This window comes from Staurois parvus, unplaced genomic scaffold (assembly GCF_062004578.1).
Source record: "Staurois parvus isolate SC_StPar_1 unplaced genomic scaffold, SC_StPar_1.0 ptg000187l, whole genome shotgun sequence".
Taxonomy (NCBI): Eukaryota; Metazoa; Chordata; class Amphibia; order Anura; family Ranidae; genus Staurois; species Staurois parvus.
Window position 1 is genome coordinate 7,878,562 of NW_028317983.1, and position 18,767 is coordinate 7,897,328.

Below are 18,767 nucleotides of genomic sequence, written 5' to 3' on the forward strand. Positions count from 1 at the left end.
ATTTCTCAGAGACCAGGCGGGTTTGAACCCACCTTATCCTGTAACTATATAGTAAAAGGAGAAGCAAGGTGCTCATCTTGTCTATAGCTCTGCTTTCCCTTTTTATCAGCAAGCTTCTTGTCAGCGAAGAGCTGATTGACTGTTTGTGCTGCTTCTTGCTTCCGTTCTGAGCTGTGCTGTATAGGGACTGCAGGGTAATGATACCAAGTCAAATTCAAGTACATTACTTACACTGCTTGTATTTACACAATACATTTGGTTATGTTTTTATGCATTTTTAAATCTGCCTGGAATTCAGCTTGGATTAGAGCGGGGCATATTTGTAAAGCAGTGAATTGGACTTTTTACATAACGTTCACTGCTGGTGAATTAATTGCTGTCATTTAAAACACATGCACTTGTAAGATTCACCTGCAGGTAATATTTGGTGAATGCCAGATTTACAGCTTTATAAAAAATGTCTCTATGCGTACAGCATGCATGACGTATGCCACCCTAGAGGTCTTAGCATGCGGGTGGATGCAAGTTGCCTTCCATCTGTTATTTTTTTCTTTCTTGAACTGCTGTCATTGACAATATATTGTAAGTATATGGGAGTACATTATTTAGAGATGCACTTGAAGTACTTCTATGTCAAAGAACTTGTAACAGTCAAACTATTATTTTTTTTTTTTTTTAGAAGGAACAATAGCCAATCAGATGTATGGTAAATGCATTATTAAGGCCTGTCAGGTATATCACAAATGCATCAGGATCCCTAAACCCAAGTACAAAAATGTTCTATACTTTAGCATACCAGCTGCATTACTTTTCTCTTTTTTTTGGCTAAGACAGGTTTTACAGCAAGTGCAGAAAATACATATCCTGATCTTGCTGAAAATGCACTGTCCTTGTCACTTATTGTCAACTGACTGGAAAAACAATGGTCTTTGTTCTGTAAATTAATATTCCCTCCACCTTTTCCGTATAATGGAGATGAAGACCTGTTTAACCGCTTCCCGTCTGCCCTATAGCAGAAATACTGCTACAGGGTGGCATGGGTGCGCAAAATCAAGTGTATATATACATGATTTTGCATTTCTGGGTCCCGGCTGTTGATTTCTCGCCGGTGGCCTGGAGATTGCAGAGCATCTCCGACAGGGGGGGGGTAAACAAAACAGTTCTCCTCCATGGCAGCTCCTGCACACAGCCTTGCAAAGCAGTGTGCTTGCAGTGAAGCACAAACACATAGCACATAATAAAACAGCACACAATTAACCCTTTGATCGCCTCACATGTTAACCCCTTCCTGCCCAGTGCTATTTTGTTTTTTTAGCACTGATCTCTGTATTGGTGTCACCTGGGATGTCAGTGACTTGGTTCCCCCCAGTGTCAGAATGCCCGCTGCAGTCCTGCTATAAGTAAACCAATTAATTTACATGTATTGGGATTTTTTTTTTTTTAGCAAAGACATGTAGCAGAATACATTTTGGCCTAAATTTATGACGAAGTTTGAGTTTTTTTTGTTTTTATTTTTTTAATTTTTATACTGGACATGTTTAATAGCAAAAAGTCAAAAATATTGTTTTTTTTCTCAAAATTGTCGGTGCTTTTTTTTTTTTGTTGTTTCATAGCGCAAAAAATTAACAACACAGAGACGATTGAGTATCACCGAAAGAAAGCTCAATTCGTGGGAAAAAAAGGACATAAGTTTCATTTGGGTGCAGCGTTGCATGACCGCGCAAATGTCAGTTAAAGTAACACAGCGCCGTAACACAAAAAATGGCCTGGTCAGGAAGGGGGGTAAATCCTCTGGAGGGCAAGTGGTTAAAGTCCAGTTTGACTGACAGCCATGGCTTGTTCTATAGATACAGTGGGGTTGAGTGAGTGTGGCCACCCTAGGACAGAAAGTAAGTTTTTTTTTTTTTTTGTTTTTTATATTTCACCATAATCACCAGGTAAAAATAAGGGTGAAAAATCACCTAAGGACTGGTAGGCTGCAACTAAGTACGTTTATTTGCTTGACTTTTCATATGCTTTTAAATAGAATCCTAAAAATTCAACAAAAAAAAAGAATCCTAACAAAGTTTTCCTAAAAGCATTCGTTGTCATAGATATATTTTGAATGCTTTGATACCTGTGTTCATAAGAAGCTCTTGGATATTTGGAGCTGACCATGGTGGGGGTTGGTGGAGTTTACTAATTTTAAGGAATGACAAGTCTGGTGGCCCTGTATGTGTCAAATCATTTTCATAGCTAATCATTTAGCGTGGCAAATGCACAAAATTATAGCATCTTACATAAACCTTTTTAATGAGCTTTGCTTTTCAATCCATTCCCTCTCAACACTGTCAGCTTGTATGAAGAATGTGCGGAGTCACTTCACCAGTTGGCCGACAAGCTTCCTGCACCAGGTAATGTTTTTTCTCCTTCACTTTTATTATTAAAGATAGACATCTGGTTTGGAAGTCATATTTTCATGATACTTATTAGCCTCAGGAAAATATATCTATTTTGTTTTTATAGAAATATTAAGCAAAATGCAATATTTTGCAGACTATCCCACTAACATCCAATGTAAAAATGACCTGTTATTCAAGAAAATATACAATCCATAGATTTAGAAATTAGGGCGAATAAGACTTCACAGTTACATTTCTTTAGCCTAACACATGGACTTGCTCAGCTGCAGTAGTAAAATGTATGAAAGTCGGTGTCTATTTCATATACCATTTCGTTGGGAGAAAGACTTGTGAAGTCTTCTGCTGCCAGATTAAAAAGTTGAAAAACTATTTGAGTGGAGAGGAGATTGTGGTTACAATGCACCACATCCAATTTGTATCAAAGTGAGCAGATATCTCACCCCGAAAGTCTAGAGCAGGGGTGGGCAACTGCGGCCCTCCAGCTGTTGTAGAACTACAAGATCCATGAGGCATTGCAAAACTGACAGTTGCAAGCATGACTCCCAAAGGCAGAGGCATGATGGGACTTTTGGTTCACCAACAGCTGGAGGGCCACAGTTGCCCACCCCTGGTCTAGAGTCTGTATTTCTCTTCCACACCACCGCTTTTGCTGGTGAGATATCTGTTCATTGTAAGCGGTTAAAGCGGAGTTCCACCCAAAAGGGGACGTTCAGCTTTAAAGATTGCTCCCCTGCTCCCCGTTAAGGATTGGCACCTTTGGGGATCTGGGGGGGGGGCAGGTACCTGAATTTGACAGGTACCCGCTCCTACTTCTGTTGCGATCGCCTAGGCGATCGGAAATGGAAGTTGTCCTCCTACCCTCCCTCCCCAAAGTCTTGTGGGACACGTGACAGGTCCCAGAAGACGGGGCCATTCAGGAAGTGCAGTGTTACTCGTGCATGCGCAGTGGACACCTGGCTGTGAAGCCACAAGCTGTCACAGCCGGGTGCCCACACTGAAGATGCCGGCGCCTGGAATACAGGACGGTGGGGGCAACACAGGATCGTGGGACAGGTAAGTGGCTGTTTTTTAAAAGTCAGCAGCTACAGTTTTTGTAGTTGCTAACTTTTATTTATTTAGAGTGAGTGGAACTCCGCTTTAAAAAAAAATAAGTTGAATATTTCCTCTTCCGATGCCATATCCCTATCTTCTTGAATAGCTGCAACAACTGTAGAATCTTCAGCATCTAAGGTTCTTCCTCAAGTCTCTGATGCCTGTGTACCCCCACTGGCTGGTATGTCACTACTGTGGCTGCAGTGCCATAGCAGCTGGTTAAAGGGGGAAGCATAAACCAATCAATGTGTGTCACTGTTTAAAGCTATATTGTATGTTCTGGTATACAGGGAAAGCATTGGTGGATATCCTACTGATCTCTCCAGATGTTCCAAAGTTGAAGGAGTGTTTACTTGCACTGGGGGCAATCAAACACCTGAGAGAATGGCATGCGGCCAAGATAACGATTGTGACCAGAGAAAATAAGGGGTAAGGCTGAAACTAGAAGTGTGGGTCTGAGTTGGTTGTAGAAAGGGATCCGGTTCCTGTGTGTTGTTGTTTGTTTGTTTGTTTTTTTAGTACAAGATTGCAAACCTAAAAGAAAAGTTTTTGTATTCATGTACACTTTAAAGGCTAAGTTCACCTAAATTCCAAAATTCCAGCGGCCTTAAGTTCCAAAATACCGTTAATGTGCTTTTGCGGAAAAGAAAAAGCTTTCCATTTGTTCTAGACTAGGCGTTACCTCAGCCTCAGTGTCTTGTTGAAAACTCCTCCATTAGCCATGCAGAATTTGGTATTTGAAACCAGTAGAAGGAAGTAGTTCACCAGCTGACCTCATTACCATACGCCCTGGAACTGCCCTGCCCCTCCAGGAGATTGCTCCCGCCCACCTTTGCAGGTTCATACTTTTCCAGTGCAATCCGCAATCACTGTGCTCACTAGATACACAGCCATCAACTTTTTTTTTTTTTTTTTTTTTTTTTTTTTCTCTACCTTACCTTCATCTTGCAAAGAGTGCTCATTTGGCAGTGTGCAGTGGCTAAGAGATTAGTATTGAAAACAGGAGAAGTCTGTAAAATTCACCATTGAATACAGAGTGATTGAAAAGATAGGTGTGTCGTCCTATTATATTGCTTTGGTAAACATAAAGGAGACCACACAGAGATTGCACGATCAGATTGTATTGTATATAGTGGGGATGCACCAAAAGTTTGGGTGGCGGAGATGTCTCAGCCAATATTAATATAGGCATATACAGGCATCATAAAAAGAGCTGCCCCCCCCCCCCCCGGCACTGGGCATAGAGATCAGTGAAGGAAAGATGGCCTCCGCTCACCTCTTTGCTCTTTTTTTTTTTCTTAGCTCTAGACCAATGCTTTTTTTTTTTAAACTAATGCTTAACATTGTAGAGGAGAGAATGTAGGGTTTTATTGACCCCATATCTCTCCATGAAGAGGACCTGTCACTGCTTATTTCTATCAGTGTCCCTGCCCCCCCTGTGCTCCCGCTGACATCTGAAAGAACCGAGCCTGAAGTATTGATTTCAGGAATCGGTGCAACCCAAATTTTTTAGTTGAAGAAATACAGCAAAGTTTAATTTTTCGTGCACACAAACACAATATTTGACTTGTTTTCTTTTTTGTAAACTATAAGGCGAGTGTCAGCAACCTGTAGATCACGATCTACTAGTAGATTGCGGCCAGGTGACTGGTCTAGGCTTGCGGACCTGCCATTCCAGACCATCAAACAGAGTGCAATGCAGAGGGACTTAAACGTAAAGTAGGAGTTATAGTGAGGATCAAGAGCCACATAAGCCGATGCCTCATCTGTAGTGCTGGCTCCTGTCCCATGTGGAGTGATACCAACTGCACTGCACATCTTATCCCGGCTAGCGGTCTCCATAGTGGACCAGGGAATAAGAAATATTCAGGTCAGTGTGAAACAATACACTGGACATAATAGAGACACATGCAGAGTGGCCCTATTTACTTGAATGGGTTGTGATTGGCAGGTGCTGGCATCCACTAAAAGCAACAGGGGGGTTAATTACTGTGTACACCTTTGACTGCTGCCTCAGTAGTTAAATGGGGTAGGGATTGGGGGTGGTAAAACCCTGACTCAGTTGCAGGCTTTTACCACCCCCCAACTTTCCGTTTGAATGAGCCCTAAGGGTGCTGCTGCTGAATGCAACTAAGGGCACATTCACTAGTGAAGTAGGCACTGCTGCTCCTCCTGAAAAGTGATCCGAGTGTGTTTGACAGGTAGGGAGGAGGCGATTGGTTGCTTCCTCACTACCTGATTTAAACCCATGAATGCTGTGCAATGTATGCGATTGTGACACGGTAGTACGGCAATTAGACGTTTAAATCAGTTGTGAGGAGGGGACACTGCCTGCTGATCTTTTTACTTCTCTCATGTTGTTCAGGTAGATTTCCTCCTCTTTAAGGTTGCCTACCTTTCTATAAAAGATGAGGTTGCAACACATAAATTGATACCGAACATACCAAACCTGTAGGGACATGAACTTTTAAAATTTCTTGTTACTTTTTTTACAAGCTTTTATTTACATGTATTTATTTTTTATAATGAACTTTATAGCTATCACAAAGGGAGGGACAATTTAGGTGTGACAGTTTCTCTTTACTGAGACATCTGGGATCTGTTAAAGCGGTAGTAAACTGCAGCTAAAGGTGAAAAATAAAAAAATCCCCTGCAAGGTAATGTCATAATGTGCTAGTATGCATCACATACTAGCACATTATGAAGGACTTGCCTTAAAAAGAAACCCTCCAGCGGCACGCCGTCACCTTGGAGAGGTTTCAGTCTTCACCCGGTCTTCCTTCTGGGTTTGCGAGGTCCAGCCTTCTGACTGGCCAAGCCACGATGATGTCACTCCCGCGTATGCATGCGGGAGTCCCAGGCCACAGCACAGTGCTCGGAAGGAAAGGCACGAGTATGCTGTTCCTTGAGAACCCATGCGCCAGCTCTCAAAAAGAACGAATATCTCCTCAATGGTGCACGTTTAGGAGATATTCATTTTACCTACTAGTAAGCTTATCTGTAGGTAAAAGTATAAAAAGCGAGTTTTTCTACCACTCTAAACCCCTGATGTCTCCCCTGCCTTCCACTAAAGCTAATAAAGTGATAGCATAGATCATACTCCATTCTCCCTTGGCCACAGCAGTTGGGGAAAATGACAGACGAACCTGGAAGTGATGTAATCTACACGTCGTTTCCCTGATGATTCGCTGAATGGGAGATCAGTGAATGAATGTTCACTGGTCTCCCTCTGTTCCACCCACCTTTGGCCGTCCTGGCTCTGCAGGTTAGACAGCAGAGCCTGGGATACATGGTGTAAGCAGCCAGGGTACCTCGACTGCTCCAGACAGCAGATGTAAATTGCTCTGTAAAAGTTTACTTTACCTTATTTCAGATATCCCTTAACCACTTGCCGTCCGCCTGCTGTTTATAAACGGCAGGGCGGTGGCAGTCCAGGGGCGGGTTGCCGTTCATAAATGGCACCCGCCTTTTCTAGCTGTGTGCGCTCCCTGGGAGCGCGCAGCACCGCGATCAGGTGCCCGCTGTGTCCTCCGGACACAGTGAAACACCGATCGTCGGACAGGACCTCTGTACGAGGTCCCGATCATGTGATCACTGATTGACCATGGTGACACTGTACTGCTAGGGTGACAGTATGTAAAAAAAAATTAAAAATAATAAAAAAAATAAATAAAAATGTAAGAAAAAATGTTTAAAAATTATAATTTTTGGTTAGAAACTAATTTGGATTTTTTTTTTTACTAAAAAAAAACGGAATAAATTTTGACCAAGATTTATGATGAAATATTATTTATTTTATAAAAAAAACACTTTTTTTCAAAATTTTTGGACTTTTTCATCTTGCATAGTAAAAAAAATAAAAATCCCAGCGGTGAATAAATACCACCAAAATAAAGCTTTATCTGTCTCCAAAAAATGGTAAAAAATTCATATGGGTACAGTATTGCATGACCGCGCAATTGTCATTCAAAGTGTGATAGCGCTGAAAGCTGAAAATTGCCCTGGACTGGAAGGGGGTAAAAGTGTCCGGACAGGAAGTCGTTAATTCTGTCCAGATACAATGAAAATGATTTACTGAAATGTTTTGTTAAATAATAATTCAGACTTCTCGGGAAAGGAGAGATATTGTGTGTTCTAAGTACACTCTCCATACACACACATTGCAGATCTGAATTCTTAAGGCAAAGTGGATTTTTACGTCGGCTATCTAGGGATTGCTAGAGAGCTGTGATGGGCAGTCGCTTTGTGCAGATACTGTTAGATGGGATCACGCAAGGAACGGCAAGGTACATGTTAACTGCCCTTATCAGACTATATTTCTTGCTATGCTGGACTTTCAAAGGCCAAAATTGAAATACAGAAACCACTATTACGAACTTCCTTCTAAAAATGTTATTTTGCCTGTTAGCTATACCTGATCCTCTAACTCTTTTGTGCATTTGGGATCACTGGCCTGGAACATGCAGCATGACCCTTGGAAGGCAGAGCAAACCTAGAACTCTCAATTTGCATCCTGGTTTTAGGTCCGTGAAGCCATTGGATCAGCAGTGCTAGACCGGCAATTGGCATTTTAGGAGCTTTTCTATTGGCATAGGTTTCTTTAATCACTAAGATATTTCGTTTTCAAAGGTTTATTTATGAGAAGTAATTTGATAAAAGTGTAAGTTACCTTAAAGTATGCATTCTTGCAGGTGGCACAAGATATCGAATTACCTTTCTGCTTCTATAGTTGCCCCTGAATGTCTTAGGAATTCAGTTGATCCACAAGAGTTATGGAGAGGCTCTACTGAAATATATGAGCGTAAGGTAAATTTTTTTTTTATGATGTTGTTTTTGTTTCTTAAGCATCAAGTATAGGTTTTGGGTTTGAAATTTAGTGACAGTTACCCTTAACTACACCCAAAATCTGAGGCTCTGATATGCAGAGAATTGAGGTGGTGCTCCTCCTCAATCTCAACACATCTTCTGCATCTCTTTATTTGTTCTTCGACATGATCGGCAGCCACCGGAAGTAATAGCAAGTTGCAGGAAGGAGTGGGCCAGATCTAGACTGACTTGATATCAAAATGTGCAAATTCTAGCACCCCATGTTTTAGGTTTGATGTAAATATCAAAAGGAAGGGTGAAGGTGCTTGTAGGCCCCTGTGGGATACTTGTTTATGTGAGTTCTTGTATACTTAAAGTTTAAATAATATTCAATACTTTATTTTTGGCTTGCCTTTAATATTGACTTACCATGGAAATGTTTTATTTTCAGCTTAGTTCAGAAGTAGAATTTCCAGATTTTTGTCTGAGATCTTCTTGTGATGTTGTTACCCCATCACATTTCCTGAGACACAGCAGTATGATAAATCGCCATAAGGACAAGAATTTTGTACTACCTGAGGTATGTATGTTCGATTGTGGGATATATGATAAATTGTAGCATTTGATTTGTGTTCATTCCAAGACAGTATCTTTAAGCAGACCTCGTTCACACCATCCATGCTGAAAAACTGATGCACAGATCTCACTTGCAGAGACATCAGTTTTCATGCGCTCCTCAATGAGTTTTAGACACGTTGAAGAGTGCACAGAAAAAATCTGCATGTGATATTAGTGCTGTGGTGTGAACAGGGCACATAGAGAACTGATTTTGTTGTGCCCTAGCAGAACGTGTACAGAAAAACTGATGTCTCTGCAGCATTGAGTGAACGAGAGCCCTAAAGCTAGCCGCAGCCTTTTCAAAATGAACTTTTCCATTCATCACGTGTAAACCTAGTGAAACTTAACTTTAACCATTAGCTGCCTGGCCAATGGCCATTTGGCGGCCAGCAAAATCCTTCAGCGTTCCGGGTGGACGCCATATGGCGTCCTCACGGGTATGCGCAGTTTGCACTGTCACCGGCCGTGTACCTCGGACACGGCCGATGACAGATCTGAGTACCGGCCCCGTTGCCGGTACCATGTGACCTGCTGTGACCAATCACAGCAGGTCACATGACAGTTGTATACAATGGATGGCTTCATTCATGCCATCCATTGTATACTAGTGTGGCTAGCTGTGAATGGTCACAGCGATCACATGCACAAGCTGGGCTAATCACAGCCCAGCTGTGTCATGTGATTAGCCGTGGCCAAATCACAGCTAAGCTCCAAAAAAAAAAAAGAAGAAAAACAAGCCCTGAATGAATCAATGTCATTCAGGTAAATGCTTGCTTATAGCAAAGTAATTCTTTGCTATAAGCAAATTGTATAAAGAAAAAAAAAAAAAAAAAAAATACTGATCACTTCCCCAAAGTAGTGCAATGTTACTATGGTAACATTATACTACTTTGGTCATAGTGAAATATAAAAAAATCTTTAAAAAAAGAGAAAAATATGTAATAAAAAATTAACAATATTAAAACAAATTATATATATTTTTTTTTTCATACTGTCACCAGTCAGTGTCCCTGATCACTGCCATGCTAGTTATATGATGACGCTGTACTGCACTGGTGACAGTATGTAAAAAAAAAAAATAGTGAAAATATTTTTTTACATTTTTTTAATTTTCCGAAAAATTATGACAATAAAATACAACTTCAAAAATCTCGCCATGCCTCTTATGAAGTACGTCGGACTGTCTACTTTACAAAAAGGGGTCATTTGGGGGATATCTGTACTTTTCTGACATTCTTGGACCTCAAGAAATTAGTTTGGCTGTCAGTACTTCAGGACTGATCAATATTCAGATCTATCTCATAGTTTGTAAACTCTATAACTTTCCTACAAGCTAAAAAATACATCCTAATTTGGGTTATTTTCACCGAAGACCTGTAGCAGAATACATCTCGGCCTAAATTTATGAAGAACAATTATTTATTTGCAAACTTTTATAGCAGAAACAAAGAAAAACGTGGTTTTTTTTTTTTTTCAAAATTTTCTGTCTTTTTTTGTTAATTTAGCAAAAAATAAAAACCCCAGCGGTGATTAAATACCACCATAAGAAAGCTCTAGTTGTGTGAAGAAAATGATAAAATTTTAGTTTGGGTACAGTGTTGTATGACCGCGCAATTGTCATTCAAAGTGTGAGAGCGCTGAAACCTGAAAAATGGCCTGGGCAGGAAGGTGTAAAAGTGCCCGGTATGGAAATGGTTAAAACCATCAGCTGTTCCAGACACACTCCCCGAAAATGCAGGCATTACAACACTGTTGATACTATGGAGATGTGTGTGTTGTGTGTTTTGTTGCTTAGAGTAGTGACTGTCACAGGATGGGCAAAGGTGCCATTAGGCAGTGGCTGCAGCATTCGGAACATGTTACATGTGCCACAGTGCCTGAGCTCACAAATGCGCTTCTGGAAAAATGGTCAAACCTTCCCATAGACACCCTCCTAAACCTTGTGGACGGCCTTCCCAGAAGAGTTGAAGCTGTTATAGCTGCAAAGGGTGGGGCCAACTCAATATTGAACCCTACGGACTAAGACTGGGGGGCCATTAAAGTTCATGTGCGTGTAAAAGCAGGCAGCCCAATGCGCGCGCGCGTGTGTGTGTGCGTGCGTGCGTGCGTGTAATGTTGTTTTGTCTGAATGTCAAGTAGTAGGTTTTTATATATAATTTCTATTCTAAAATGAGAATCATACAGCAAGGGTAAAACCTTTGTGCACTGAATTTACTTGAAAATTGGAAGGGGAAACCTATCTGCCAGATACTGTAGAGAGAACTAGGAAGCAACAGTGACTGAACTCACACATCCTCCTACAAATAGAATGATGAAGTTTGATTAACGCTTAATTTATGCTTCTTTTAACAGGTCTTCCATTACTATGGCACATCATTGCAGTTTGTACAAATGGTGGAGATGTCAGAACTTCCAAAATATTTCATATCGGACCATGTATATGAACTGTATCCTTGGTTTCCTAAGCTCTGTTTGTTTTTTTTATTATTATTTGCGATTCTGCTCCTGTGACAATGCTAACAGTCCTCTATATAGTGCTTTTTTACTAATTTAAAGTACATCTAAAGGTAAAGTTTGAAACCACTGTCAAATGTTTTTTTGTTTTTTTTTTCCTTCTGTGTCCTTGACTGCCTGTCCTGTAGACTAAAACCCTCTGTCAGCTGACACCATAGAGCTGCTCCATACTCTGCAAGGATCCTGACCGTTTTGTCGGTATCTGCCCAGAAGCCTGACCGGCAGCTGGTTAGCCTCTCAGCGAGCCACTGAGAGCCTGAACTAGCCACACCCGCCCCCACTACAGCCTAGTGCTCCAGTGAGAGCTGGAGGGGCAGAGTGAAAAGCTGTTGACTGACCGTTATGATCTGTCTGAAGACTGAGAACTGAACAATCAGCAGTTTTTGACCACTCCGTTCTCAGCAGTCAGACCGCAACCATATTTGCTTTGTAATTGTTGATTTAAGCCATTGTCTGCTTTTGCTTTCCGCATCTCAAAATTCTTTTCTTCTTGGGTACTGTTCTCAGGTGGGTCCATCACCTTGCAGGTTGCCATTAAGCCTCCTTGGCATGCATGCTCCCAGTTGGCACCCACATGCTTCTATAGAGAGAAATAACCTGTCATTAAAGCTACTCTCCTGCTTCCCTGTCCTCTCTGCACCTGCTCTGTCCCTTCCAAACACTACTGCACAGGGCACGAGCTTCTCCGTGGAACTCTGCAACCCGCAGCCAGGTGCAGTGTAAAGGAGCATTAGCAGGTGGAATTCCTTTAGCTCTTTGTCCAACCCTTACAATGTCACATATCTCTACTTGCTTAGAGTGCCTTTTTGTAAAAAACAGAGGTCAGAGATGGAGCTCAGTCAGGGAAGGTAGGGTTTAACCCCCACTTGGACAGAATCTAATCCCCTTACAGCAGTGGTTCTCAACCTTCCTAATGCCGCGACCCTTTAATACAGTTCCTCATGTTGTGGTGACCCCCAGCCATAAAATTATTTTTGTTGCTACTTCATAACTGTAATTTTGCAGTGGGAGGAGTAGTGCCCCATCGTTGGGGTCAGTGGGGGGAGGAATAGTGCTCCATTGTTGGGGTCAGTGGGGGGAGGAATAGTGCCCCATCGTTGGGGTCAGTGGGGGGAGGAAAAATTCCCCATCGTTGGGGTCAGTGGGGGCCGGGGGGGGAGGAAATGGTGCCCCATCATTGGTGTCAGTGGGAGGAATAGTGCCCCATCATTGGTGTCAGTGGGAGGAATAGTGCCCCATCATTGGTGTTCGTGACACCAATGATGGGGCACTATTCCTCCTACTGACACCAATGATACTTACCTTGCTAACTCCTGCTCCAGCCTGGGCTCGCTCCCTCCCTCTCCCATCTACAGCCAGCATACCTGGCTGCAGCAGCACCATCTGCACGCTACAGACACTTACCTGTCAGCTGTCTTCCTTCTCCAGCCGCTCCCTTGCTTGATCTTCTTTGATCTTCATGCTGCTGCTCGGCTCCTCCTCCTTGCCAGTGATTGGCCGCCTGTGTGCCTCTCCTGAGCTACAGTTCCGGCGGCCAATCACTGGCGAGGAGGCGGAGCTGTTGAGTGATCCTGGGGATGTGGCCAGATGACAGGGGCGGCATGTAATCCCGCGCACACATCGAGGTCCAGGGAAATGTGGACGTATCTGCATGTGGGCGGACCCGCCTGGATACTGATAGCGGAGCGGTGTCTCGGTTCCTAAGACCATCGGAAATATGTGTTTTCTGATGGTCTTAGGAGACCCCTGTGAAAGGGTTGTTCGACCCCCAAAGGGGTCGCGACCCACAGGTTGAGAACCGCTGCCTTACAGCCTGAAACATGAGCTTTTAAAAGATATCTAGGTCAGGGTCACTTTACTCTTCATTTCTTTAACTACCATCAGGTGTCTGACAAGAAATTCACTGCAAGGAAAATCTAAGCTGATGCTGGATCAGTTGTGCTCATTGAATGACAAGGTACCTGGCTGAATGGGTCTCCACAATATTATATTTAATATCTTTCTTTTGCACTTTTTTAGTTGACATTATTTGGACTGGCATTTTTAAAGCTTATATTGAAAAAACATGGAGTAAATCTTTCAAATCTATACATATTTCCACATATTTTGTCTCTTTTTAAAATGGTTACAAGTACAGAGAAATACCTGATGATCCTTCAAAAAATCCGGTGAGCTCCTAAATTCCTGTGCACTGTGGTATTTCAGTAGAGCACAGGCAATTAGTGTTTAGTAGCCCTGCCCAGTTCTCTTTTGGACTACAGAACTCCTACACTATGATACAAAGAGGGGCAGGTGTTTTGTAGTCTCAACACACTTTTAGCCGTAGGGGATACCGCTGCGCCTTCATAGATGCGGTACAGTGAGTGAGCATTGTTCTCTTAGGACAGGAAGTGTTACTGACAGGATCACCAGGTGAAAATAAAGGGGAAATAAGAAATGCAGCCACTGTGTGTAAGCACTGGTAAGCTGCAATATAATACATTTTTTGTTATTGGGTTTAGTATCATTACTCTTGCAGTGTGATTTGACACATAGCCAAGTCTTCACTGGCTCTTCCAAAGAGTTATTCTAGTCATTTGAGAATCATCACTTCTCACCCACTATGTAGCTGTATGGAAAGAGCCAAACAGAGAGTGGAGTTCACAGGTCATCATGCTTCTGGGGCAATGATATTAAGAGACTTGGGAAGAAAAGTCAGAGAAGGTAGACAGCTTTACAAATTCTCATGTCCAGGAAGTGCTGCATTTTACTGCAAGATCTGCTTTAACCACCTCCCATCCGGCCGTTGTATACAAACTGCCGGACGGTGGCAGTGCAGGGTCGGGTGGCCGTTTATAAACGGCCTCCCCGCACCCTGCTTGTGTGCGCTCCCTGGGAGCGCGCAGCACCGCGATCCGGTGCCCACTGTCGGACGGACGGGACCTCTGTACGAGGTCCCGATCATGTGATCACTGATTGGCCAATCAGTGATCACATGCAGAGTAGTAAGCAAGATGTCACTTCTGACATCATTGCTTACTACATGTGAAATCTGTGAATGATCACAGAGGTCACATGGTACAAGGCTATTCACAACAGCCTTGTACCATGTGACAAGCTGTGACCAATCACAGCTCACTCAGTAGTTCTCAATGGCTTCAAGAATGCAGCCAGAGAGAAGGAGAAATTATTGCCTTTACATCCTTTATGGGTGTAAAAGCAATCAGTGTAAAAAAAAAAATTCATCACCTCCCACAAGTAGTACAGTGTCACCATGGTGACACTGTACTGCTAGGGTGACAGTATGTAAAATAAATAAAAAAAGTTAAAAAATTATAATTTTTGGTTATAAACTAATTTGGGTTATTTTTTTTTACTAAAAATATAACGGAATACATTTTTGCCAAGATTTATGATGAAATATTATTTATTTGCAAAATTTTATAAGAAAAACACTTTTTCTTCAAAATTTTTGGACTTTTTAATTTACATAGCAAAAAAAATAAAAATCCCAGTGGTGAATAAATACCACCAAAATAAAGCTTTATCTGTCTCAAAAATGTAATATGGGTACAGTGTTGGATGACCGCACAATTGTCATTCAAAGTGTGATAACACTGAAAGCTGAAAATTGCCCTGGACAGGAAGGGGGTAAAAGTGTCCGGACTGGAAGTGGTTAATAAGCTGTACATTGTTGTGCAACTTCTGTCTGAGGATAGTTTGAAATGGCTGACATTTTGGAGGGGTAACCTCTTTGTTCCCTTTGTGCTAGAATTCATATTTTTAAATCGGTAAAGCAAATCATGCAGTACTTTGTTTATTCCAGGTCGGGGCTGTACTTCTGCTGTCATGTAATGTGTGCAGTCTTCCTCTACCTCCTGAGTCACAGCGTAGTTCAAGGAAGTGGAAGGAGTACATGTCCAGGAAGCCAAAAGACATCAAAGGTGAGCATTCTGATTTGTGATCTCTGCAGCATAGCCCATTAACAAAAACAGACAAGGGCGCACTCTCATCGTGCATTACCATGGAGACCCACGTATTTATTAAATGAAATAAAATATACTCACAAACCAATGAGAATAAAAAACAGAAAAATGATCCGCAACAGCAGCGGATCCAATACTGTGCCCTTGGTGTGGATAAGCTGACGCGTTTTGGGAAACGGAATCCCTTCCTCAGAGCTAAAAGTGTGCCTGCTGGACCCTGACCTAAATACCAAAAACGACTGAATCCCGAAACGCGTCAGATTATCCACACCAAGGGCACAGTATTGCATCCGCTGCTGTTGCGGATCATTTTTCTGTTTTTTTTATTCTCATTGGTTTGTGAGTATATTTTATTTCATTTAATAAATACGTGGGTCTCCACGGTAATGCATGATGAGAGTGCGCCCTTGTCTGTTTTTGTTTACCAGTATTCAGGATTCCCAGTCTTTGAAGGGCAGCACCTCCTCGTTTTTGGCATTCTCAATTCCCTGGTCTGCATGAAGATTTAAGTGCTGGTTTCATTTGTTTGTCTATAGCATAGCCCATTGTCGAAACTGAAATCCGGGTAAAAATTAAAAAGTAAAAAAAAAATTTTTATGGAAAAAAAACAAAAAAGGAGAATTTTTAATTATATTTAAAGGCATTGTACAGTTTTAAATGTTTTTGATTTAACTAGGCATTGGTGTAGTTATTATCCCTTGCCTTATAATGATGGGCTCACATGTGGCTGCAGTTTGGAGGCTAATCGATTCCCCTATGTCTGTGTTCATTCAGCAAACTTGTCCCTGTTCACCAGCAAGACAAACCGCTTCATATTCCGGGCCACATGCCTGCCTAGCCATTTCTGTGTTGCATCACAAATATGTGCTAATTGTATGAAACAACCACATCTCTTCTAGCATGGTAAGCTCTGTTAATTGCTTTCACCTGCCCCAGCACTAGCCTGAGAAACCCAGGGATTGTGGGAATATGTAGTTTCTTCACAATTGGCTCTTTTGAGCTCGTTAAGACTAGATCGTGGTGCTGGAAACCCGCATTCCAATTGCGTGAGCATATCCTGCAACGCATTACAAGTGCACTGGGTGTGCAATCTGCTGTGGGTTTCAATAGATTCCTAATGACTCTCCAAACCAACGCAGATTCCAATTGCAGTGTGATTGTTTTCCCTGCACCAGATTTCATGGTACCGCAGTACCATGTGATCCAGTAGCAGTATGTTTGTTTTTAAAAGTAGTGCATGCACTACTTTTGATGCGAGCCAGTGCTATTTCAGCTCATTCAAATGAATTAATGGTTGAAAAATTGAATTGAGCTGAATCACACAGGAACACGGAGCATGGGGTGTGATCTGGTGCTTAGACTATATACTAAGGTGATGCATTCACCTATGCAGTGCCATGCCGCGTGCTTTATGTAACAAACAAATTTCGGACACAGAGGTGTGATGATTTACTCTACTAGACTCTGCATACAGAGCAACATATGACACCATGAAACTACATGATCAGTGCAGGTGAAAAACACAAGGTGCAGGTAGGAAGGTTTTAAAATGCAACTAGTACAAATACAAAAGAAAAGGCATGAGCTGGTTAACTTTTAAAGACGGAAAATCCTTTGGCCTCTACAATGCCATTTGAGTACTGCACGCAGTTTATTAGAGAGAGGTCTGGAAGGTGTCATTTCTGGCTGTCAGCTCTCTGTGTCAGAATGAAACCTCGGAGTGGTTTGGTTTAGTTATGGGACTTTGTCGTCAGCACTGGCGGACATTGGGCCGTTACAGGTCATTAACAAGATTACATTTAAAATTGCTATGAAAATGCCAGTAATCCCCCTGTGGTTGCATCCATGTTTTTCCATGTTCATGCATCCATGTTTAACACAGCAGTAGTAGAGCAGAAACCTGTGAAAAAACTAAACCTTTGCACAGATCCAAAAAACGACCGCAGTGAAACTGTTTTTGATCTGTGTTTTGCTTACATTGTTGAGGCTTCAGCCACAACATGGTCAGTACATTGAATGGTCACAAAAAAAAAAACACCCCCTTCTAAGTGATCTCTGTATATTGCATGGATATTAACAAATGTTGCAGATTCCTACCTTTTGTTTTGCTGAAGAAATAGCTGTTTGTCTGTGTCCATGTCCAAAGTGAATTTGTATGGAAGTGACTTTATAATTATCAATCAGCTTTCAGAGCTCTAATGAGGAAGGTTCCAGGGTCTGTATCTCTTTTAGTGAGATACTCCCAAAGGGAAATTGCTTCTAAAGTGACATTGTTTGTTGCAGAGTATGCCCAAAATCTGACTGGTATCTTAGACATCTGGGAAAATCAGTAAGCCAATCATACAAGCATCTGAGTACAGGACACCTCCAGGAAGCCATATTGCATTGGATTTTATAGGACTTGTGTAGCAATTTATTATATGTGTGTGTGTATATATATATATATCTATATATATAGATATATATATACACATATATACAGGTGTGTTCAAAATAATAGCAGTCAGACATCACTAACCTGATCAATCACTGTTTTTGGTAGAAATTATATTTCTACATGGCAAATAATTTACTAGCAGGTGTAGTAGAGTAATAGAAATCCAACAAACCCAACAGTCATGACATGCATGCTGCTGATTCTGTGTTATTGAATCACTAATTGAAAGGGGCATGTTCAAAATAATAGCCGTGTGGGGTTCTATTAGTGAGGTCATTCATTCTTTGAAAAACAGGTGGCAATTATTGCCCTTATTTAAGGAAGGAAGGAAGGCAGCAAATGTTGGACATGCTGGTTACAGTGCATTTCTCTCTGAAATTCTGAGGAAAATGGGTCTTTCCTGACATTGTTCAGAAGAACAGCGTACCTTGATTAAAAAGTTGATTGGAGAGGGTAAAACATATAAAGAAGTGCAGACAATGATAGGCTGCTCAGCTAAAATGATCACAAATGCCTTAAAATGGCAACCAAAACCTGAAAGACGTGGAAGAAAGCGAAAAACTACCATTGGAATGGATAGAAGAATAGCCAAAATGGCAAGGACTCAGCCAACAATCAGCTCCAGGAAGATGAAAGAAGGTGTGACGTTCCCTGTGAGTACTGTTACAATTAGAAGATGCCTATGTGAAGCCAAGCTATCTGCAAGAAGCCCCCGCAAAGTCCCACTGTTGGAAAAAAGACGTGTGCTGAAGAGGTTACAATTTGCCAAAGAGCACATTGACTGGCCTAAAGAGAAATGGCGCAACATTTTGTGGACTGATGAAAGTAAGATTGTTCTTTTTGGGTCTAGTGGCCGGAGACAGTTTGTCAGACGACCCCCAAACACTGAATTCAAGCCACAGTACACTGTGAAGACAGTGAAGCATGGTGGTG

The 18,767-nt window shown here is 41.8% G+C and overlaps 1 protein-coding gene across 2 annotated transcripts in view; it reads left to right on the plus strand.

Annotated features, from left to right (window-relative positions):
- The window catches only part of MTBP (MDM2 binding protein), a 104,493-nt gene that overhangs the window by 17,835 nt on the left and 67,891 nt on the right, over positions 1–18,767 (plus strand). For both annotated transcript variants that reach the window (XM_089677544.1, XM_089677543.1), the window contains exons 5-11: positions 2,335–2,393; positions 3,785–3,923; positions 8,186–8,300; positions 8,752–8,880; positions 11,271–11,365; positions 13,317–13,389; positions 15,238–15,355. In XM_089677544.1, the coding sequence (XP_089533670.1) occupies positions 2,335–2,393; positions 3,785–3,923; positions 8,186–8,300; positions 8,752–8,880; positions 11,271–11,365; positions 13,317–13,389; positions 15,238–15,355 (728 nt within the window). The remainder of the gene's footprint in view (positions 1–2,334; positions 2,394–3,784; positions 3,924–8,185; positions 8,301–8,751; positions 8,881–11,270; positions 11,366–13,316; positions 13,390–15,237; positions 15,356–18,767) is intronic.